The following is a 23,662-nucleotide window of genomic DNA, read 5'->3' as shown; positions in this document are numbered from 1 at the left end:
ATATCTTTTTTATTTAAACAAATTTCATTAACACTTAGATTGCCATAATAAATAAAATTTATATCATGTAAAGAGTTTTTGTTGTTTTATTTAGTTTTTTTTTTTTTTTTTTTTTTTTAATAATATATCTCTAGATTAATTAGTAACATATTAATATTAAGCTTAATTAAGTCGTTTTATTAGTTGAATTAAAAAAAAAAAAAATGATAAAATCTTTACTTTTTTTTCATCTACACAAAAATCATGAATACTGTTTTTAAAGACAATAATAATAATAATAATAATAATATCATCACGCAAACACACACATAAAATTCAAATATTTTTTTCTTAAATTAAAAATTTTACATATATTGGGTTTTTGTTTTTATGAAAAAAAAAAAAGAAAATCTTGTTTTTAATCTATGAGTATAAAGATCAACATTACGTTAGAAAATTTACTTTAATGCTCTTCGTGAATGAAATTTCAATTTAAGTACTTGCGACATTTTTTCGAACCACACGTACACGGTATTTTCTCTTCTTCAAATGGAAATTTATAATCGTAGGTTAATTCCTCACCCTGTACAATACGTCTCAAAGCAAAAATGATTATATGCTTATGACCCAATATATCAACTACTTTGGAATAACAATTTGGCTGTAAAATAAAATTACAATTTTATTGAATAAAATTTTCCTATCTATCTCTCTCTCTCTCTCTCTCTCTCTTTGAGTCTTTTTACTTCAAGTTTCCTTACCTCACATGAATGGTTTATGAAACGAGCAGCATTACCGCGCATTGTTGCGTCCACTACTAGATTTTCATCGATTTTAAACATATAACAGCCGATACCACGACTATTATAATATCGTTCACGTTGATCGGTTAGAGTCGAACGTATCAATTCACCAGCGTACTCAATAACCATTTCACCTAAAAAACAACCAAATTTTAATCAAAATTTTAAAATTGCCAATCAGAAATACAACTTTCTTGGCAAAAATCAAGAAACAACATTTGTTCTCACGTCTCAGCAACACTTCTGTGGCTCTAAAAAAACGTGAAATAAGTCTAACCTAATCTAATTAACGATACCCAATATTTTGAACAATCCCAATTAACATATAAAAAACACTATAGTATGTCGCGACTCACCATTAAATACTTTACATTGTTTCACAGTTACTCATATATGCAAATTGGTCGAAAAAGTGGTCCGATCCAAGCTATTTTTAACAGCTTTCGTATTTGTACTAAACACACGTCAGTGTATCAAATTTCGCTAAAATATTTCAAAAATTTTGCGGTTTATTCGTTGAACGCAAGAAAACATGATGATCAGATGGACGGACAAGCTTAGAAAGATTTCAAACGAGAAGGTGTATCTATTTCAATTCTTTCTGAGTATTACATACATTCGTACAAACTTAATATATACTTGTATCAAGTGGTGTTTTCTGCCCTATGATCAGCAAAGTGTTGCAATATTTTTTTTCCAACCCATTACTTATAATCAAAACTACCCATCAAGACCCGTTTGGCTAACACACAATGTCATTATAATGTCTGTATATGCAAGCCTAATCAAATTCTAATTTATAATGCTCTTCTTTCCCATCTTTGACGCTATTCAAGTAATAGGAGCTTACCGGCTTCAATATCTTTAGTACAATAGAGGCCACGTCCATGTATATGCGAACGAAAGACACCCACATAATCTTTGTAGGTTTCCTTCAAAGTACGATATTTCATGGCCATAGGAAGGTTACTACCCGTACCGCGCCTATGCATAATAAGAAAAATTTAAATAAACTTGAAAAAGTGTAACTTTATCATCATTTACCTCGGCACTAATTCCGTATCGGATGGTTGCAAAAAAACTTGTACCGGCTGTTTGCGATGTCGCGAAGCTAGCCAACTGAACATATCGTAATCGGAACGTGTTGAATACGGTTCACATCTTGCGCACTCGTATGGATTTTCTGTTAACTCTTCCTGATCGGAAGTGTAATCCAGACTGCTACTGTCAATGTCGAGCGAACCAACTAAAGCAGCATTAACCGTTGAACTGCCCAAGTTTACAGAATTGCTGTACGTTGTTGTTGTTGTCGTAGAATTAGTAAAATTTTCGCTGGTGCGCCTATGATACTTTGGAGTATATTTGGTGCATTTCTCTACACCCGGCAATTGTTCAATAAGATATTTGAGAGCATTCGTTTTTAGTCCGATCATTTGTGTACCGCTCATATCGGCTAGAGGGCCTTCGGGTAATGGGGCTAAACCATGAGCGCGGCGTGCTACTTGCACTGCTTCGAACACCTTTTCCCAAATCTCCGTGATCGAAGTGGATTTATATGTAAAACCGTCTTCACTTTGTATTTCATACAGTAAATGAGGTCCCGTTATTCTTTTGGGATCTTTAGAGGGTGGTTGGGATGGTGGAGGCTGAACAACTGTAGCAGGTAGAGAAGACAACGTATTCAGGTTGGCATTGGCATTTGGCGATGTTGTTAACCCGTTATCAGATGGAAGAGTTGGAGAGCAATTACCTGCTAAATGCGTCGTCGATAGCTTAGGTTCGGTTAATGAAGTCGCTAATTTATTGGGTAATTTTTCGGTCAATTCATATGTAGCTTCTTTTAACTCTGCCTGTATATTATTCGCCATTTGAACAGCAATAAATACGCCGGCGTCCTCCGTTGCGTTATGATAATAGGGCGTTGTTGTTTGTGCTGCTAATTGCTGCTGCTGCTGCTGAGTGGGGGAGGTAACATTTTCTACAGATGCCTCTAAGTCAGCAAAACCATGTTGGCATGCGTTTAAATGAACTTCAAGTGTACTGGCTGTGGCAAGAGAATCGGTGCAATCTTCGTTCGTAAGATTATCCAAAATCTTACTAATTTTAGCTTTCACTGCCGGTTCATCGCTATCAACAGACAACTCATCGTTCGTATCAACCGATGAAGGCATTTTCAAACTAAATGTATCCTCTTCCTCTTCTTCATCCATATTATGAGTCTTAACGTGAACGTTTTGATTTAAGTCATCCGCATTCATGCGGATGACTTCATCATCTTCGGGAGGAAATTTCGGATCCGTTATAAGACATTCATTGACCACAGTATTAGACACAAAATCTAATGTACTCCGTTGTTGTTCTTGCTGTTCAGAAATTTTATTTGTGGCCTTTTCTACCATGTCCGGGATATTATAAGCCAAAGGCGGAGGTGGCACAGATGAAGGTACTGAACTCTTTATAAAATTTGCTTGCAATGATTGCTGATTATGCAAAACAGTTGGCTGCTGTTGCTGTTGCTGTTGTTCTGGCTGTTGTAATCGATTACTATTGCTGTTGATATTTCCCTCCATACCGCTCGGTATAGGCGAATGTAAAAGTATCTGTTTAACTTCTGCTTCGTAAGCAATTTTGTTTTCGTTACCAGCGACTTTTATATTTCCTGCTGTTCCATTTTCTACTATCGCTATTGCTGGAGGCATACCTGATGTTAGATGGCCTATTCCGAGCGATGAGCAACCGTTAAGATTGTTGCTCGCATTTTGCTGTTCATATTGCCTTTGCTGCATGGGCAGCACCCGATTAGTAGGTCTGGTTGTTACCGTCGTAGTTGTCGTTGTTGTTGTCGTTGAATTCACTGTAGTTGTTGTGATGTTACTGTTATGATTGTTATATTGCTGCAAAGGGTTGACGATATTAACGTTACTATATGTTGGCATCCGCTGTATGGTCGGCAATACTTGGGTACTTATATCTGTTGGCGCTTGCTGTTGTTGTTGCTGCTGCTGCTGTTGCTGTTGCTGTTGTTGTTCGAAATTGTTCGAATTAAAACTGCAATGTGATAGTTGTTGCGGTACCTGTGGTTGAGAATTTTCATCTAACAGCAGCAGTGCATCGGCTACATTGTAATGTTGTTGATTCGTTTGATTGATTTGTTGTAGACTTACGTAGTCGATCAGCTGTTGATGGTTTTTGTTATTGCTGTGCCCGGTATACTGCTGCGGTTGTTCCTGATGAGCAATAGAAACTGTGATTTGCTGCTGCTGTTGTGGTGTCGCCTGTGATGTTGTTATAATGACTTGCTGTTGAGGCAAACTAGATTGTTGCCCCAAGATGGGTGTCGCGCCAGAATTTTGTTGTTGTTGTTGTTGTGGCTTTAACAAGGCCATTCTATTATTGACCTGTTGGTTGGCGGGCGGCGTTGGTAAGGCATTGCTTGTGACCGTCGGTGTAGGTTTGGTTACTACTGTAGCGGCCGCTCTCATCATCTTCGGTTTCACTTCCAGTTTATGTAGTGGACGTATCATATTGGTTTTTTTAACAGCGTTGGTTGCAGTTGACTGTGATTTCCCGGTGATTGCTGTTGGGTTTGGTTGTTGCGCAGTAGCATTTACGGTTTTATTAAGGAGAAGCTGTTGTTGTTGGGTTTGTTTGATTTTTTGTTGTGATTGTTGCTGTGGCACAGTAACTATCGCACTATTGGGCATAACTTTGTTAACCACTTGCGGTTGAACTTTGGAAACTGTAACCACCGATGGCGTTGTCTTAACACGTTTGACTTGAGCTAGAGTTGGAGCTATTTTTGCGCTCACCAATTGCACATTGGCAGCTTCCAAAAACTGCTGTGACGGTGTCGTCTGTTGTTGCGATTGCTGAGTGACAACAAGCTGGGGCGTCTGTATTGGAAACGCTGTACTAGGCCCGGTTGTGTTGGTTGTCGTAACCGGGGGAGTCTGTATGCGAAACACTTGCTGCTGCTGCTGCTGCTGTTGTTGTTGTTGTTGTTGTTGTTGTTGTTGTTCTGCTAAAGCTGCCTGTGCGGCTGCCTGTTGTTGCAAAGCTGCCTGGATAAAATTAGTTTGGCCTGCCTGGGCATTACTGGTTTGATTAGTTGTTTGCGTTTGCGGCTGCGCTTGTGCTTGTAATATGGCAGCCGCTCCATTAGCATCTACATTGTTAAGTAACACATACCCGGCTGGTATATCTACTATTGGTTCAATTTTACTCGCCTGAAATACTTGCGTGGTTGTGGCCGAAAAGCTGGCATTCTGACTGAGCACGCCTGGCATGGCAGTTGAAACAAATTGCTGCGATGACATCACAGTGTTTTGTACAATAGTCTCGAGCCCGTAGTACATCGGCTGCGTTGTGGTGGCCAAAATAACTTGTGGTGTTGCAGTCCCTGTCAACATTTCCAAGCCGTTCGTCCCCGAGGGTGTTCCCCCGCTGATAATAACTTGCTGTTGTTGAGCTTGTCCACCTTGACTCGCGGGCATCCCACCTTCGGCCGTTGATGTCGTCGTAGCCGTAATCACGTTGCCGCCGCCTAATAACGTTTGCGGTTGTATCAGTGTTCCTATAACCTGAGGATGCTGCGGTGTAGTTAAGAGTTGAGGGGTATTTGTTAGCACTAGATTACCGCTGGCATCCGCTTGCAGATAAGCGGTTTGTAACAATGGCTGGGCATTGTTCGTTGTAGTAAACAATGTGGAACCTTGTGCCTGCGGTTTAAAGTCTGCGGTGCTCGTACCTGCGGTAGGCAATGTAACATATTGGAGTTGTGGCTGCTGCGTACCTTCCGTAGATGTCGTGACGAAAGATATTATGTTCTGGGTGGCTGGCTGCTGCATTATAATCTGTGGTTGATTTGGTGCTGAAGCAGCTTGAAAAAGTAATTGGGGTGCAGTCGCCGTGTTTTGTTGTTGAGCTTGTTGCAACTGCTGTAGCAACTGTTGATTCAGTAGTTGTTGTGTGGCGCTATGAACTGGCGGCGTAGACTTTTGAATCTGCATTGGTTTTACAGCTGTTCCAGCTTTTAGTTTGCTCTTTGCTGCAGCGGTAGCCTGTTGAGCGGCTTTGGTAGCCATAGTTTTCATAGGTTTGCCTCCGCCTACCGGTAAAACAATCTTCTTATCTGTGTTGGTGGCCTGTAGTGTTTGATAAGTGGGAGCTGGCGCTGGGGTTGCAGCCGTTGCTGGCAATTGTATAATTTGCTGCGTTCCATCCGGATTAGTGGAGACTGCTATAAGTTGCGGCTGATTCTGTGTAACTGTTTGAGGTGTAGCGAATGTAAATCCCCCATTCAAATTTCCTTGCAATCCCTGCAAAGCATTCGTATACAAATGCAATTCATCGGCCGTATTATTTGGCTGAGCAGCTGAAATGAAAAAGTTTCCACTCAAGGCTTGCGGCTGAGTTAATTGTTGAAGTTGCTGTAAGCTCTGCAAATTCTGTAGACTGCCCACTCCCTGCAATTGCAATGGTAAGCCGCCAAGACTTGTTTGCAAACTACTTAACTGCGGAATACTCTGCGTTGTAGGTATAGTTTGTATAAAGGGCAACGACGTAGCCCGTTGACCGCCAAATTTTGCATTTAATTCCTGTAATTGCTCAACTGTAATCGCAGTCGTGGCCCCTGTTTGACTGCCTTCGGATTCCGATTCACTAGCAGACGAATTTAGAGGCTCACACGAAGCCAAATGACGTTGAAACGATTCATAGTTGCGATAATGACATTGGCAACGTTCGCATTTCATAGTAGCCGCCGTAGTAGATTCATTACTGATGAAACGATATTCGCTTATGGTGTCGTCAACACCATCTACTTGCATTAATTTAACCTTACTATCTGAGTTCAGATTGTAACGTTTCTCAGCACTCCAAGTAAAATCGTTACGCCTACTGACTGCTGCTACCACATCCTTTTTTTGGCTTCGTTGTTGATTTAGAGACAACAACATTCCCTCAGATATCTTACGTCTTTTAATAGCTGCCACACTATCACTGCTCATAACCAATGGAGACGAGGACTTCTTAAGTTTATTTAATCTAGCCTGGGCCTGCTGTGTAGCTGAGACGGTCGTTGTAGACAAGAGAGCATCTTCTACGTGATTAGCAGAGCTACACCAATTACTCATATCTACATTTAGTTGTTTACTGAACGCGCTTATGGAAGCCATAGTATCTTCGTCAGCAGATATCTGAGCACTGTTTGTTGCCGTGCTAATCGTGCCATCTTTCGATTGCTCGTTACCCAATTCCTCATAGTTCATACATTTATTGAAAATATCTAACATGGAAATACCATCAAGAAGTTCATGAGGCAAATCTTCGAATATAGCATCTTTAATTTCGGGCGGTAGGAGGTCAGCATTTGTTTGAGGTTCTTCATCCACTGCCATTGCAAAAGAGCTGCCGAAATAATCGTTGTCTTCCGTATCACCGCTACCTACGTATTCGCCTTTGGATAAGCTTGTATGCCAACGAGCAATTTGCGCCAAACCGAGTTGTATGAGGGCGCTATTCGTTTGCGTATGATCTACAGTGAAGTTGCGGCCAGGATCTAAAGTTCCGCCCGCGATCAACGAAGACGTACATGAGTTGTGAATGAGGGTGCGTACAGTATATTCAACTAAACGCCACGGCTCTTTCGATGACCAATACAAACGAGCACAAAGAAAGTTGACAGGTATCAAAGCTTCGCTAGAATCAGAAAATCGCGGTAATATATGACCCAATTGTTTCACTTCCAAAGAACCAATGTGAAACTGTACTTTCGATGGTTCAATCATCTTTTTACATTTTCTCTCCAACTCAACGTATACAGGTCGTGTAACCTCAAATTGCGTTTCGTACGATGCTGCCGTTTTAGACGCAGCGTGAGCGGGACAGTACATAGTTTTGTCGGCAAGAAAGGCACAAGAACGTAAGCGAGCACAAGGATAATGATAATGTTCACCGCAAGATTTCACATTACAACCCACGGTCGCCCCACGATTTCCACAAACGCCGCACTTGATCATACGTCCTCTGGCCACGGCCGCATGTACGTTTTGAAGAGAGCCATCAATCTCTTCGAAAACCTCCGCTGACCATAGTGCGCAATTCGTGTGAACCCAAGCATCGTGGCCACAGTAAAGCAGTCGAGCTTCCTCCTCAGGCATTCCTTCACCAACACGGCGACATAGCAAACATATTCTGGCATCTGGACGTATTTTCAAATTATACATCAATTCATCAAGGTCAGCTGGTAGATCGGCAATTAAGGCTGCATTACGTTCGCAATCATTATTATTATTATTGGTCTCCGATATGCGTACATCCATAGGATATTCTGACTCGTTGTCTAAAGATGTATTCAAACCGTAAGCAGCTCCCGCAGTTTCATACATATCTTCTTCGAGAGCATCGGTACAAGCTTGTGTTTCGTTTTGAAACCATGGAAATTGTTCACTGAGTATTTCCTTGTACGCTATTACGAGCTCATCGCAACTAGCCTGTTGAATCACTAAATTCATATCGTAGTTGAATTCCGCTAAAGTGACATAAGATCCCGCATGGATTTTCTGCTTAATCTCCACTAGACTGAGCTGAGAGCTATTCTGTTGTGCATTTTGGCAAACACATTTTTTGTAAATAGTTTCCGTTTGTCCTTTGTGATCGAATTCGCGCTCATGCTGATCATTGAATTCGTAAACGTCTACGCTGCTTTGCGAGTCTCCCTCTGGTACTGTAGAATTTATATTAAATTGGAGAGCTTTGGGTTGAATTTTACCATTGCTGCCCGCACCGCATGTGCAATGCAATTGCTTACGCGGACTAAGTTTGAGCAATGCACAGGCTTGACGTGATTTGCTAAGCAATTTCAATACGCTCATTAAACTTGTTTTAAACTCCTCCTTAACAGCATACCGCCATTCCGAAGCTCTGTTCTTAGCTTCTTGACTTTTTCGAGCACAACGCTTACATATGAATTCTATAGATTCGGGCAACGTACTCAATAAGTTATATTGTTCGTCAGTGAGCGCTTCGCACTTGGCATGAACCCATTGATGACAGTCGCCGCATTCCATCATTTTAAGATCAAAATCTTGATCGTCATAGCATTTCTGGCAAACCGGACAATAATTACCACGTTTTCGTAACTTAAAGCAACTGGTACACATGGGCAAATTACCCACAAATTTGGTGACCTTTGTGGTAGAACAAGACCGACACTTGAGGCAATTAACACAGATAAGTGGACGATCGGCACCCAATAAACGTTTGCTAGTGCCCAAACAAGTTGAATGATAATTTTTCTGGCATTTCTGGCAACGGACCTTTGCACCGGAAGACATGTTGCACGTGTAGCAAACTGTGCAACGCGGACATAGCCAATTCAAGCGAGCAATAGACGAGTTAGAATTGCCTCCGTTTAAGACACTGAGAGCACTTTCATTTAACAACAGCGTATCGTCGAGTGACCCATGCTTAAGATTGAATTCATCTTGTACGCAATATTGATGATACGGCTCACAACAGCAAGCGCAAAATAATAAAGGCTCTTGGCCGGCCGAACCACATAAGAAGCAAAGAGCTCTCTGCGCTACGGTTTCAGTGACAATAAGTCCAAAACCTGATTGGCAAACCTCAGCTGGGTCATAATTTTCCCAAAAATCAATTGAAATTAAAAGTTTATACTTAATCACGGCATCGCGACGTCGATGAGAGCCGTATGACAGATTAGAAGCATTAACCGTACTTGATGACTTCTTGAACGCGGCCAAATGAGTGGCGTAATGATTTGGTCGTGATGTAGTTTTAAAGACGGGCATTAATGCTTTATTTGTACTCTCCAGTTTTGGTACTTTCAGGGGGGGTTCAGAATTGCATTCCGTTGAATTCGTCGAAGCATTTGTAGTCTCTACGTTAGGCATTGTTGATAGTTTCGGTTTACAGGAGGCACAGTTATCATTTTCATCAGTGACAATTAGTTTCTTATTCGAAGTTGTTGTTGTGGAAGTTTCTTGACTCATTGACTCAGAAGTGGCGGCAGTGCCACCTTCCGTTTCGTCACCAAACAAAGCCAACGGTTGACCCAACACTATTGAAGCACTGCGACAAACGTGCTTAACACGTGGTCCTTTTAAATCGATACGTTGACGTTTCTCCGTTGTAGGTGACAACGATGAGATAACGTTGATATGAGAAGGACTGATGGTCGTTGTTGCGGTTGATACTGTGGTCACCGTATTTGTAGGTGAAATCACGTTTGTACACACTGTTGTTGTTGTTGTTGTTGTCGCTATTGATAAAGGTATTGCTGCTGATGGGGCATTAACCACAAAACTGGCCAAAGGTTTTTCATCGGCCCCATGAATATTTGCCTTGTCTTCTTCCTTTAATTGGTCCAGGATAGAAAGATCTCTGTGTTTGATTTCTTTAGGAGTATGAGGACGTTGTTCTTTATCTTTATCTGTCAATTTGTCTTTACGTTTTGTTTTCAAAAAATTACTGCTGCCAAGAGGTGCCTCCATTAGAAATAATGAATCCGTCTGTTTGGCGTCTTTAACGCCCTCCATTAATTTTAAAGGAGGTGTCAACTGTTTTTCAACTTTCTCGACTTTCGGCTCGATGGTAGTTTTCAGGAAGAGCGGTTTTTCAAGAATAGCTGGTCTTAACAAAGGCACACTGCCAAATGTTACATTCTCGGTTAAAGGATTAGCCTTCAAATTAATTTTCAATGGATCTGTAGTGCACCCGCTGGTTTCTAATAAAGGCTTCCATTTAATCGCGCTGGTAGGTGCAGACAATAGTTTCGTGGGATGTACATCTACATCCAAATCACGTCGCAATTTCGTATCGGCCGAATTTTTCATTAAACTATTATTGATTAGGGGAAGAACGGCATTTAAGCGTACTTTGGGTAATTGTAACGTTTGTAGACATTTCTTTAGCCAACAATAACCACAACGCTCCTTGTAGACTTTCTTAAAATTTTTCACATGTCCAGCTTTCAATGGCGGCACGATCGAACAATTGCCTAAAGAAGCCGAAAAGAAATTATGCAAATTTGAATACTTTTTTTCAACTATAGTTTTTAACACTCACCATCAGCCTTGCATTGCACCGGGGTTATTTTCATCACAGGAGAGTTCTTCATGGCAAGCGATTTTTTAGCAATTTTCGATATAAATTTACGGCAATATTCACAGGATAATTCGCCATATTTAGTGGCTTGTGGTAAGCTTTTTGAATGTATACTAGTAGAACAAACCGCACAGAGCATACTTTGATTAACCGAAGCAGAATTATCTTTAAGGAAAATGAATATAAATTAAAAATATGTGTATATTTATGTAAAAAAAAAGAGAAAGAGAGAGAGAGGGAGCGTTAAAAGCGAGATAAACATACTTGTCTGAGCATTTTGCAGTAAGGAACTGGAGCCATTCAATGAGGAAAATGTGGGCGACAATAATGCTGCAGTTGATGCGGGCGTTCCCGCAGATGATGATATAGCTTGTGTTAGGGATTTCGGTAATGAAGCTGATAATGCCAAAGCTGCTGCAGCGTTCACGGATTGTGTTATATGATTGCGTTCACCCGTATTCGCACAAATGGAATCAAATTGTAAACGAGGTTGACGTAGAACAAAACTATTAGCTTTAAGGCCGCTAACAGAGAAATGCGAAAACATATTCGTTGTATTAAAAGCAGCCGATGACGTTTGTTCTTTACCGGATTTTAATACTGAAAGAAGAAGAGGGAACACGACGAAATACAAATTAAAAAGGAAACCAACATTTTTCCAATTCAATATCATGCAAGTTAAATAAGACTTACTGCAATTTCCAACACTGCTGCCTTCCTTGGATTTATAATCTCTCAATCCGAAATAATTTGTGTTAGCCTTGGTTTCCTTCGAGTTAAGATTATTGCTAAAACTTTTCAAAGAACTTTTCTTGCAAATGATGCCATCCTCGATAAGTCGTTTATTTGGTTTGATTACTCTCGATGAACGTGTGCTACGCTTAGGTAATACGAAATGTTTATCAACTATTAATTGGGGTCCGTCGTCCTCGTCCTCGTCCTCGTCTGCTTCATTACTTTTTCCCACACTTTTACGGTCCTTTTGCGCTTCTTCATCATTTTCCAATTTGCGTTTCTCTTTCGTGTTTTCTTTTTGTTCTATTCGTTGTTGCTCAATTTCCCCTTTCCCGGAGTGATCTAATTCTATATCGCCTTTTTGCTCTTCGTTAACATTATCGCCATCGCCATCGCCATCACCATCACCATCATCATCGTCATCATCATCGTCGTCATCGTCCTCCTCCTCCTCCTCATCATCATCATCATCGTCACTGTAATCTTTTGTTATTCTAAAATTGATTAAGTTTTGTTTGTATGCGTCTTCCTCCTCCTCATCGATACTGGGTGCACCGAATAAACGCAGTATAGGTCCAGTTAATATCGAAGACGTTAACGGCTCGCCATCATCTGCGATTTTCTCACTGGTAACGTTGGCATGTGTACGAAATTTAAGCGTATTATTATATTTATCAATGTTTGAGTTGTTATTTTTGAGTATCTCCGTTAGGCGCGATGGCCTCACTATGCAATCACTGCTGCGTAAATCTTTTTTAATAATAGATACCAAAGGTTTACGATTATCAGGATTATAGCATTTTTTTACTACACTTTTGTCATCACTAGTTTCGAGAACATTTTTAAACGTGACAGTTTTCTTTTGCTTTTTATCCAAAGACGACGCTAACGATGATGACGACGACGATGACAGCGATGACGTGGATGCAACTGACGTTATTGAAGCGGATGATGAAATCGAAGGCGATGTTGTTAATGCTAACGATGATGATGATGATAATGATGACGATGATGATGAACAAGAGGAGGATAGTGATGCTATTAAACTACCATTTGTGGTATTGTTATCCATTACTGTTGTTATTGTTGTTGTTGTTGTTGTCGTTGTTGATGTTGCTTTTGTTATTGTTGTTGTTGTTGTTGCCGTTGCTGTATCAGAACTATTGTTGTTTTTTTTGTCTTCATTTGGAACTAAGGAATCCACGTTAACCACAGAGTCGACGGTTGAATTTTTTTTAGGTGTTTTCTGAAAAATTAAATTGCAAATGTACATAAGTTGTGAAAAGCAAGATAACAACTGCAAAAGCACTGCATTCATTTCTAAACAATCTACGGACAAAATCCTCCTCAATGGGATGACAAATTAAAAATGGTCATGCACACATAGAGAGGTATACGATCTATTCATAAGCATCCCCTTATGTTTTTTTTTTTTTTTTTTTTTTTGAGGTTTTATCACGACATGGATTCCATTGTCATATAGGGATCAATTGTTGCAAATCGTTTACATAAGAAAAAAAAACATCTAATGTCGTCCTAAAACCTAAAATATTTCCGTTTATACGAACGAATGACTGATTACGTCCTGCGCAAGTAGGAATTGCTAGGTTGGTCTGAAATTTGACCGGCTTGAACAACTAAAATCAAAAAGACGTTATACACTAGTTAAGTTGAAGTCGATTAATGGGACGATTTTCATCACAAAATCATTTCGCACGGTAAAGGGCGTTACTCGATGATAGGAAATGTCAATGGCCTTTTTTTTTCTTTTTCAAAGAACGGAAAAACGTTTTGTCCATGCTAAAATGAGAACTAGCTCGTTACATGAAGTCGATTTCCATCTCTTAACTCTTGATAAGACGCGCTCCCGGAATTGAAAGCCCCCAACAGAAAATCAAAATATCGATTGCTAGGATAATGTCTTGCCTTCAAACTCGTGCCATATCCTCTTTTTAAAGAAGATTGTTATTTTGAATCTTCTGAACTTGTGTACATGATCCTTAATGATTGCAATTGAGGACAAGGCGAGTTCTTTAAAAAGGCACGTATTCAAAATACGTTTAAGGAAGCCAACAGAATGAAATGTATTTCATGCTGATGTGCTTTTATGCTATAGCAGTAGAGCCATTGTTAGGAGATGTGCGCACCTGGCGCCGTTCTGCTAAAAAACACACATCATCCACTTCTGTAGCGTAAAGTTTAGGCCAAAGGATGCCTGTTGTAAACATTCTCCTGGCCGCAGAAACGAAACTATCGAAAGAGACAATGCAAGCGGACCGGTCGAAGGTCATACCTAGAATAGCAGATAAATCTACGAAAAGTTGAACGTATAATGGCGTAGACGATGCCGCAGCACGGGTACAAAAATCGTGTAAAAGTTGGCTTCCTTTATAACACCACGCAGAAGCAAGCTGCAAAAATCCCATAAAGCATATAAATTCTTGAACCGTTTCAAATTTGGAATGCACCTAAGCGTGTCCGTCTTTTCGTGTGTCCCTCTGTCCGCTTTCCCTAACTGTGTACTATCTGTGGTAAGAATTCTGCAAAAGGATTCGAAAATGCTCCCGAACCCAATTTTATGGAGTACGAAAATTTAATTCGTTCCCTTCCTAGACATCATTTTTTTTTTCTTCTTTTCTTATTAATTCTTTATCTTATTCATGCACATTGAGCATTCCATGAGGAAATGGACATTAATATATAAATGTATCTTAATTTTTATACCTCTCTCAGTCGATAGTTCACAAAATGGCGCAAAATTGAAAATGATACCCCCCCCCCCCCCCCTTTTACCTCCCGGAAAAATTGTTTTTTCTTTCATATTTTAATTTAGCAATCCCTTGACTTTTTAATCAAATTGTACTTAATAGACGCTTCTGCATTGCTAATCCTATGTCGTGGTGGGTATAAAATAAAAAAAACGATAATAAAAAAAGAGAAAAAAGTTTCATAAAAACCGGCACTGGTTAGTTGCTTGGATGGAAGACTTGTTGTGTGCCGCGGCTATTACATAATAACTATAGTATGCCTACCTACCTAACCTCTTGCATACTCTGTTACATACTAATGCAGATGAATGCACTTATAGCGTACAGAAGCCATAATTAGTTTTTCATTCATTAACACACGATACAAAAATATATAAATAATTATTCATCAACATGAAGTTACGAAGACTCTACCCTTCAACGCTTCTTCTCCTAATTAAACACTGCTGTTGTTGCTGCTGCTGCTGCTGCTGCTGCTGACCTTCAACTCATCGAAAGAAACGCAATAACCGAAAGAAGAAAAAAAAAAAGCAGAAGAAGAAGAAGAAGAAGAGAAACACTTGCAGAGCAGAGGAACAATTAATAAATTCAGTACAAACGACCCAAAAAAAAAAAAAAAAAAAAAAATAGAAGAGACGAGAATGATATGATTGACTGAGTGTATAAATTACAAGCTAATAGTTGGCCTCTGGTTAGTTTTTATTTAAAACAAAACAAAAAAAAAAGTCTTAAATATTTGTCTGCAGCTAGTTTTCTTTTTAACGCCAATTATAACAACAAATTCCTTTCGGAAAGCCGCCGTATATAGCGTAAAGAGAGAAGTACACAATAAAAAAACACAGGAAGATCATAATCGTGATAATGCACAACAACAACAACAACAACAACAACAAAAGCATTAGCAGGCAATTACAGAGAAGCGAAGAAAAGAAAGAAGAATCGGAAAAAAAAATAAATAAATAAGTATAGCAAGCTAGCTAGGTGGGGAGACACGCATGCATACAAGTGTTTGTGTGTGGGCACACAGCATAATCCTAGTCATAATAAGAGCACAACTACTACGGCCAACAACTGCAATAAAAAGAAATAACAAATCAATTCAGAAAATTATTTAAGTAAAGTCAAGAATTGTACATACACAACAACAACATCAACGGCCGAATCAACAACCATCAAAATACATTAACCAAGTTAACGCGAAAGAAGGAAAATGCTAACTGATTGACTGAGTACAAAAACAAAAGTTGCAAAACTTATTAAAAAGAAATGTGGCAGCGAGAGGTGAAAGAAAAAGAAAAACAAAAAAAAAAAAAAAAAAAAACAAATAAATAAATAACCGTGCCTGTCAGTCAAACAAATAAACCAGCCAGCCAGCCAGCCAGCCAACCAGCCAACGAGCCAATCAGCCAACCAGTCAACCAACCAAGAAGAGCGCAAAAGTGGTCAACAAGCCAGAAAAAATTGACGAAAAAAAAAAGAAGCAAATGCAACTTGAAACTTGAAAACGAAATCAAAGGGGGGAGAAATATATTAAAGACTCAAACATACTTGCACACTTGCATAATAACAAACAAGTAAGTACTCGAAAAGCCGCGTGTACTGCGATGTGCATGTAGTAAAAGGCAGAAAGAAGGAATATACAACAAATGGCATTAAAAATTTTTTTTTTTTTTCTTCTTCTTTTTAATATAACCAAGAAATGGTGCCGATAAAAGGTTAAAACCAAAACCAAAATGAATACACACACACATATGCACACTTGCATGCGCCTTTTTTGAAAACAATTTAACCAAGCAACCAACCAACCAACCAACCAACCAACGAGCCAACCTCTCCAACACTTTAGTTGCAGCATATGCGGGCTGCAATTGAATTCTACGTTTGCGCATACAAAACACGGCTTAGCAATATCGTTTTAGCATTAGGAGAGACAGAATAGAGAAATGAGCAAATGAGAGATAGCAGCCGTGATATGGTGGAACGACAGACAAAAATGAATTAAATAATGAAACAAATATATAAAGTCATGTTCACCTTAGGCAAGTATCTTCGAACACTTCGAGCACTATTCTTAAGCGAACATAGGTCATTTTAATTACCATTTGCTTCGTTTGTGAGGTTATGTCATCAAATCGTGACGTTTTTCCCCCAAATTCATCCAAACCTTTTCAATCAATTTCATTAAAGCACATGTATTCGATTTTAGTCTATGGCTTCTTGAATTTTTAATCGAAAAACTTAATCGCGACTAATTTTCACAATTCGCCAATAGTTCGGCAGAAAGCGGAACAAATAGTGGACAAAAGAGGCCAAGTAAGAGCTATATGATGCATGCAACAAATCTTCCCAGCCAAGAATGGCCAACTTTTGCGACACATTACAGATGTGAGTGGTGATGGCTCTGTGGTGATGGATGACAACGTTTTCAATTAACGTTTCACCCCAATGAGCTTCTTAATCGCACATTACTTGCTCCCCATTCAAAGCTGAATCAATCGTTTCCAAAATATGAGCGGTCCACATTTCTTTGTGATAGGCTTTGATAGGATGTTAACCATACCAAATCATATTTAATATTTTAACATTTTTAAAGAGGTCCGAGCCCATCTTCGTGAATCCAAAAATAAATTAAAATCCCAATTTTAAAATTTTGGGTGGATAGATGCAAGTATGCATTTAGTTTGCACGCAGGTCCATCTCCTTTTATATCGATTGTTTGTCCGTCCGTCCGTCCGTCCGTCCATCTGTTTTCTTGTGTACAACTAAACATCTCCATTTTTAAATTATTTTTATGAAATTTGTTTGGATCCGTTCCCTTATAATTCCTTCCGTTTTTATTTGCTTCTTCAATTTAAGGTGTAATTTAATCAAGTAACGAAGAAGTGTGGCCAGAAAATCTCACAGAATTTTATGGAGCTAACGTCTTACCTCGCGTTTCGATTAAAATTTTAAGCAGAAATGAATCTTTGGCTGAAGATTTATTGATCTTCGAAGTTACTGCGCGCGGGCGGCAGGTAGGTGGACTCCTAGGCTAGTCTTTAATCGATTAATCGACATGAATAGCCGATTAGGTCAACGTACCGACTACTAAGTTAATTTTCGCAGATTAGTTTGCGGTCACCGCCCTTCCCCAACTCTTGCTCTTTCCTCACTTCTTTCTAAACGTCGAACAAGGGACATTCGCTGAGTGATTGGTCGTATTAAAAAAAAAAATGCGGGTTTGGATGGAATTATCTCAACTGTGGATACCTTAGTTGTTTACAACATTTGGATTCGCGCCGCGAGTAAGAATAGCCCCGCTCTTAGCGTCAAACAATTGCTCAATGATGAATGATCCCGGAATGATTTCCTTTCATTCATGATTCTCGCTAGCTATCCGTATATTCTCTGAAAATTTCTTATATGAAACTGTCACGTATCTCCATTCCCTGATGACTTTTTATAGGAAGTTTCAAAGAAACTGAGACGGATTTGAAGTCAAAATGGACAAACCGTGTCTCTTACAAAATAATATAGACCCGAAACGAAGTACGATTACTTCATGGAAAAGTTTTCTACACAATTAAAGTTTTCCAATTCAGCTTATATAATAAAACCGTTCCGATGCGAATAGCAGTCCAGCCTAGGGCAATGAATTGAAACAACTGTAGACATATAAAGTGAAAAATGTACACAACAATCAAAACGATACACATAATTGACTATTCATGCAAATATTTATGCAAACGTTTGTGCAAATATTTTACACTTACCGACTCACTGTGATTGTTAAGGTTGTTGTTGTCGCTATAAGGTGCTTCATCATTACCATTGCTATCATGATTATTATTATCAGCGTCGTTCTCATTATCGCCAATAATATTCTTTTCGTCAGTCTGTTGAGCATTATGACGATGTGCGTCGTTTTCATCGTCATCTTCATCAACTCCAACGTCAGTTTGATGGTCATCTTTAGTTTTGTTATTGTGGTTAACAATATTTCCTGCTGCGGTATTAACAGCGGCAGAACTAGTCGATGAAGAAAATGATGAAGTCGTTGTTGACGATTGTTGTTGTTCTTGCTTTTGTTGTAACTGGTTGACAGGAGGTTCGGGTAACAATGGTTTTGAAGAATTTTGCCGCTGTTGTTGTTGCTGCTGCTGCTGCTGCTGCTGCTGTTGAGAACTGGTTGCAACTGAGGTGGCTGTTGTTGATACTTGGGCGGGAGTTGTATTACATAGTTTTTGCTGTTGTTGTAATCTTAATTTAGACGAGGAAGGCAGCATAACCTCTGGTTTATGTATTTTAAGGTTTTTAAATTTTTTACAACTACGTCTCACAGGGGTAACCACAAATGCTGCAGTTAATGGTAAAGATTTCTTGAAAGACGAACTCACTGTCGCCTTCGCTCTTTTTTCACCCTCATCGTTCTCATCTTCATCATCTTCGTCTTCATCGTCTTCGTCTTCATCTTCATCGTCTTCATCTTCATCGTCTTCCTCATCTTCTTCACCGCTTTCCGTATCTTCGATATCGGCGAGCGGTATATTCGAGAAATCATTAGGATTAGCAATTGATTCTGAAGTTTTGTTAACGCCCGCATTGGTATTATTACCATTGCCGCCGCCGCCCCCACCACCACCAGCAGCAGCGCTACCACTGGAACCATTTACATTTTGTGTGGAATCTTTAGCATGATTGTTATCACTTTTGCGATTGCGATTATGTTCAGAGGAGGAACTTGAACCGGAAGATCTGGAACCATTTGTTGCACTGCCTCCTGCTGTTCCTGCGGACCCACCAACGCCTCCGCCACCCCCGCTACCATCGTCACCGTCTTCACGTTTACCATTTTTATTTTTATGATGGCTTCCCGACGACGTCGATGACGAAGATGTACCACCACCACCAGCTACCGTTAACGTTGTTTCTTGATCTTCATTCGGTTGTATTTGTAAAACACTGATACGTTTACGATTAATCGATTTCGAGGGTTTCCCCGGAAACTTGGAACGGCCCATACTCGCTTATGTTTTGCATTGGCGCGTAATTTTGCACTGACACTACAATAAAAAGCAACGAAACACAAATTTTCTTATCAAGAACGTTTCGCACTTTGACGCACAATATAAACGCATATTAATACAACAACAATAACATTGAGAACACACTAAAAGAAATTTCAAAATAAAATAAAAAAAAAAAAAACACATAAGCAAAAGATCAAACAAGAAGTTATGCTGCTCTTTTTTTTTTTGATCGTTGAATTCCTTTCAAGCATACGCTAACACTTTTCTTGTTCTTTTGCTTCTTAAATTATCGCCTACATAGATAGCTCTGCGTCTTTAGCGCACTACACATTATTTACTATTGTTTATTAATTCTCTAGGGTGTACAATCAGGAATTCACTTTGAAGTGGGAACTATTTTTGTCGTTTTTTTTTTTTTTTTTTTTTTTTGTCTTTTTGCTTTTGAGTTAGTTAGTGAAGAGGCCGTTTTAGAGATAAATTTGATTTTAAATAAAAATTTCACTTTCTCTTTCTCGCTCTCCCTCACCCTCTCTCTTTCTTTATTTCTCCATCTCCCTTTTTCTCTTGACGATTTTTTTTTTATTAAAATCAACAAATTTCTTGAACCACAGCTTTATAGCGAGCATTACAAGTATGGTACGTTCTAGCCTCCTCTGGTTGTTAGAAGTAGTACCGAAAAAAAAAAAAAAACAAAAAAAAAAAATATATATATAAGAAATTAAAAATTTAAGGGAAATTTATTTAGAGAGCATCTGCTGCGGTTTATGTTTACACACTAGCTTTTCTTTTTGCACATTAGTTTTCTTATATGTTTGCTATACGTAGCGTAACCGCCACAACCAACTCAGCCACTTTAACAACTACTGCCATAGACAACAATACAACTCGTTTACAAAAGTGTCCCGTACGAAAGCACCTTTGCAACAAACTCTCAATTGTCCCATTCTCACTCTCTCTCTCTCTCTCTCTCTCTTCATTTTTTGCTGTTTTTTTTTTTTTGTTTTCTTTAACGCTTTATTGTTGTATAAATATTTTACAACATTGGTCGCAAATCTGTGCTCCTTCGCCAATTTGCCAGTGATGAGGTCAAGTCAAGCCTTTAAATTCAAGTAACTGGCATGCACACGAAAGCAATTTGCTATGAATTTTAAATACTAAGGTGCGACTACATGGCTGACATTCTTAAAGATAGAGAAAGATTAAGAATTTCTTGATAGTGGATGAAGGTCTTGCATCTAAAAAACATTAAAGTTTTATTGTGTAAAGTTCGCTCCCAATTTTCTTACAGAAAAGCGTAATTACTCGATAATATTTTGATAATATATGCACGCTCTCGCTCTACACCTTTTTCTCTTAAGATTAAAATGAAAAATTTATTCGTTTATTTCTACTGAAGTTTAATAATTAATTATTATTGTTATTATTATTATTATTATTCTTAATTTCGCCAGAGAAATAAATTCTAAGACTAAACTCTTAAAATCACTAGCATCTAGGGCTATCGGCTTTTATTAAAAACTCTACCGCACTTGAGATTCGAACCCACGACCATTGACTTGCTAGTCGAGATTCCTCGCCTTCGGCTATTCAGGCGGATAATAATTAGTAAATATTCAATAACTGTTATGATATTTATTGTGAAGCATGAAATGTTTTCTCAATAACTCTCTTCGGTGATACGAAAGTTTTTCTCCATCAGGCTAAGAATGGGCTCGATTGTTTCAAAAAACCGTCGCAATTTGTTGAATACCAATGTATTCCTCCGAGCTCGTGCCAGTGCAGTTCTACACGTTTACAGTTATTTTATGTCCGCATTTCCTCTTCAGTTTTATTATTTACTTTATTACTATCTCTTCTACGACATCAAGTCGGCATGTGGATACTAAAAGCTTGCATATCTGCTCGTGACGATGACCCCAGTAAGAAAGATTTTACAAATCGACTTTCCGTCGTACGTAATCAGCTGTGTTCTGCATCTGTAACATTGCATGACATTTAACTACCCAAAGTTTTAATAAAAATTCATAGGGTCATAACGTATTCCCATGCACACTTCTACCACATAAATACTTAGTCGGAATGGTATGAGATCAAACTGCTTCAAATCTCCCATGTATGGTAGGAGGAATAGTAAGTAATTCTTAGTTCGAATATTGACCGAGCACTCGAATGTCCCATTTAAAGACATAAGACTCTTATTTGTAATGCTATAATATCCTTTAACCTTAGATATATTTACTCTTTTCATTTTTTTGTTTTTAATTTCTAGAGATATTTGGAGAAACCTAAGGTTTATCTATTGTACCTAAAGCAATTACATTTACGACTTAACTGCATTGCAATGAATTTAACAACAGTAACCGATGTTTAAAAGTTTGAGATTTACTGGTTTAGAGCATGAGAGTCCGCAACAGTTATTAAATAACTGAGAAACTTTTTTAATGTATCGAAGCTAAGGTGTTAATGTATTGAATAATAATAATACGAATAACGATGATGATGATGATGATGATGATGAAGATGATGATGATAATTGCACTTCTCTGTGCATTTAAGGCACTCGCTCTCTCTCTCTCTCTCTCTCTAATGATATTTTGGGCTTCTAATGTATTTTATTTTTTCAATTGGTTTGCGATTCAAAGAGAAAGAAATTTGGATGTTTTCGAGTGGCTTTTCAAGCTTTAGCCGTTTGCGTGTGTTTTGTGTGTGTGATATACAATAGAGTAAAACAACTTTTCTTATAATTTTTTTTTTTTTCCATTTTTTCTCTTTACCTTATGTTTGTAGTAAACTTAATAAGTTGTCTTGCTGCTGGTGTTGCTGCTGTTGGCGCTGCTGCTACTGCTACTGCTAGCTTGGAATGAAGATGGATGTAACATTGTTTAGTTTGTTGACTGTTTAGTCAGTTAGGTTCAGATTAAACTTTGATCGTTTTTCTATGAAGCCCAATATATCTAAGCTATCAATGACGTTCTTTCTTCTTTTTTTTTTTTTTTTTTTTTTGGTATCACTATGTCACCGTGCCTAGGATGATGGGTCTTTCGGCGTTATTCACTTTTTCAAAAAAGAAAAATTTTTTTTTGATATTTGTTTTATGGCTTTTGGCGTCTGCATCTTGCACTCTACTTCGTGGTAAAAATTTTAATACGCGAGTTTTACAGATTCCTTCTTTTGTTGTTCGTATTTTTTTACTTTATCGAGACTGATAATTCAATAGGATTGTGCAGCAGGCAGCAGTGTGGACAACAAATTCCCACAAAAATTTGTTTTAAGAGATAAAAGGAAAGACAGAGATATACAAATATATATACATATATATATATATACATATATATTTATAGAGAAAGAGAGAAAAGAAAATAAAACAAAGAGATGCAAAAATTTATTAGTTTTTATTTAATATACGGCATTGCTGTTCGTACTTGCTTTGTTTCTGTTGTTATTGTTGTATTACAATGGTTATGATGAGTGTATGTGCAAGATATGGTTCATTATACTAAATTGATGTAATTGTGTTTGTTTGTTGTTTAAGATTTGTTTGGGAATTTTTTTTTGTTTTTTTTTTTTGTAGAGGGATAGATAGATACTTGTTTTCATTTTGTTTGCTTTTCTCGATCTTTTCTTTATTTATTCCTTGTACTTGCTGAAGGGGGTATTGATAATAATGACATTAAATGATGATAATTATGATACGCTATTGTTTTTCTTGTCTTTTTCTTATGCTACATGCAGCAACAACACAACAACAACAACAACAACAACAACAACAACGACAGTAGCAGCGGCAGCAGCAGGCATTTAAATATGTTCGTGATGACTAAGCTTGAGTCAGTGAAAACCAGTAAAGCGGTTATTTTGTTATTATTGTTTTGGTGGTGCGTGCAAGTTGAAAAGGGGGTGGCATTTTAGGAAGAAAAAAATATTTGTGTATATATCATTTAAAATCAGGGTGACATGCTTTACGAACAAAAACAAAAAAAAAAAAAAAAATTGTGAGAAAAATACAAACAACAACAACATTAACTATAAAAAAATCGTTCATTGTATTGCGGCGCGTACATCGTAAGTGGTTTGAGATATGCATTTCTTTCTGCTTAAGACGAAAAAAAAAAACAAAAAAACTTGCAAATTTTGTTTGTGTGGGCGAGAGGAAGAGAGTAAGTAAGTGAGCGAGTAAGTGAGTGAATGAGTGAGTGTTGTAAGAGAACTCCAAGTTATATATACCAAAACTAAAAAAGAA

General features: G+C 38.3%; 1 protein-coding gene across 3 annotated transcripts in view; it reads right to left on the bottom strand.

The window, feature by feature from the left end:
* Nucleotides 1-94: 94 nt before the first annotated feature.
* Nucleotides 95-23,662, bottom strand: part of LOC119639438 (histone-lysine N-methyltransferase trithorax) — a 65,121-nt gene continuing 41,553 nt past the window's right edge. For 2 of the 3 annotated variants that reach the window (XM_038036816.1, XM_038036817.1), the window contains 8 exons: nucleotides 18,166-19,455; nucleotides 11,604-12,891; nucleotides 11,175-11,510; nucleotides 10,872-11,075; nucleotides 1,827-10,803; nucleotides 1,633-1,766; nucleotides 741-916; nucleotides 95-640 (listed from right to left, as the gene is read on the bottom strand). In XM_038036816.1, coding sequence (XP_037892744.1) covers nucleotides 467-640; nucleotides 741-916; nucleotides 1,633-1,766; nucleotides 1,827-10,803; nucleotides 10,872-11,075; nucleotides 11,175-11,510; nucleotides 11,604-12,891; nucleotides 18,166-19,413 — 12,537 coding nt within the window. In that variant the 5' untranslated portion in view covers nucleotides 19,414-19,455 and the 3' untranslated portion in view covers nucleotides 95-466. Of the gene's footprint in view, nucleotides 641-740; nucleotides 917-1,632; nucleotides 1,767-1,826; nucleotides 10,804-10,871; nucleotides 11,076-11,174; nucleotides 11,511-11,603; nucleotides 12,892-18,165; nucleotides 19,456-19,948; nucleotides 20,046-23,662 lie in introns of those variants that run through there. The other variant, XM_038036818.1, reaches the window with a different exon arrangement.

The sequence above is a fragment of the Glossina fuscipes genome, unplaced genomic scaffold (genome assembly GCF_014805625.2).
Source record: "Glossina fuscipes isolate IAEA_lab_2018 unplaced genomic scaffold, Yale_Gfus_2 112, whole genome shotgun sequence".
Classification (NCBI taxonomy): Eukaryota; Metazoa; Arthropoda; class Insecta; order Diptera; family Glossinidae; genus Glossina; species Glossina fuscipes.
Note: the sequence above shows the minus strand (reverse complement) of the source record. Positions and strands in the feature narration are given on the sequence as shown.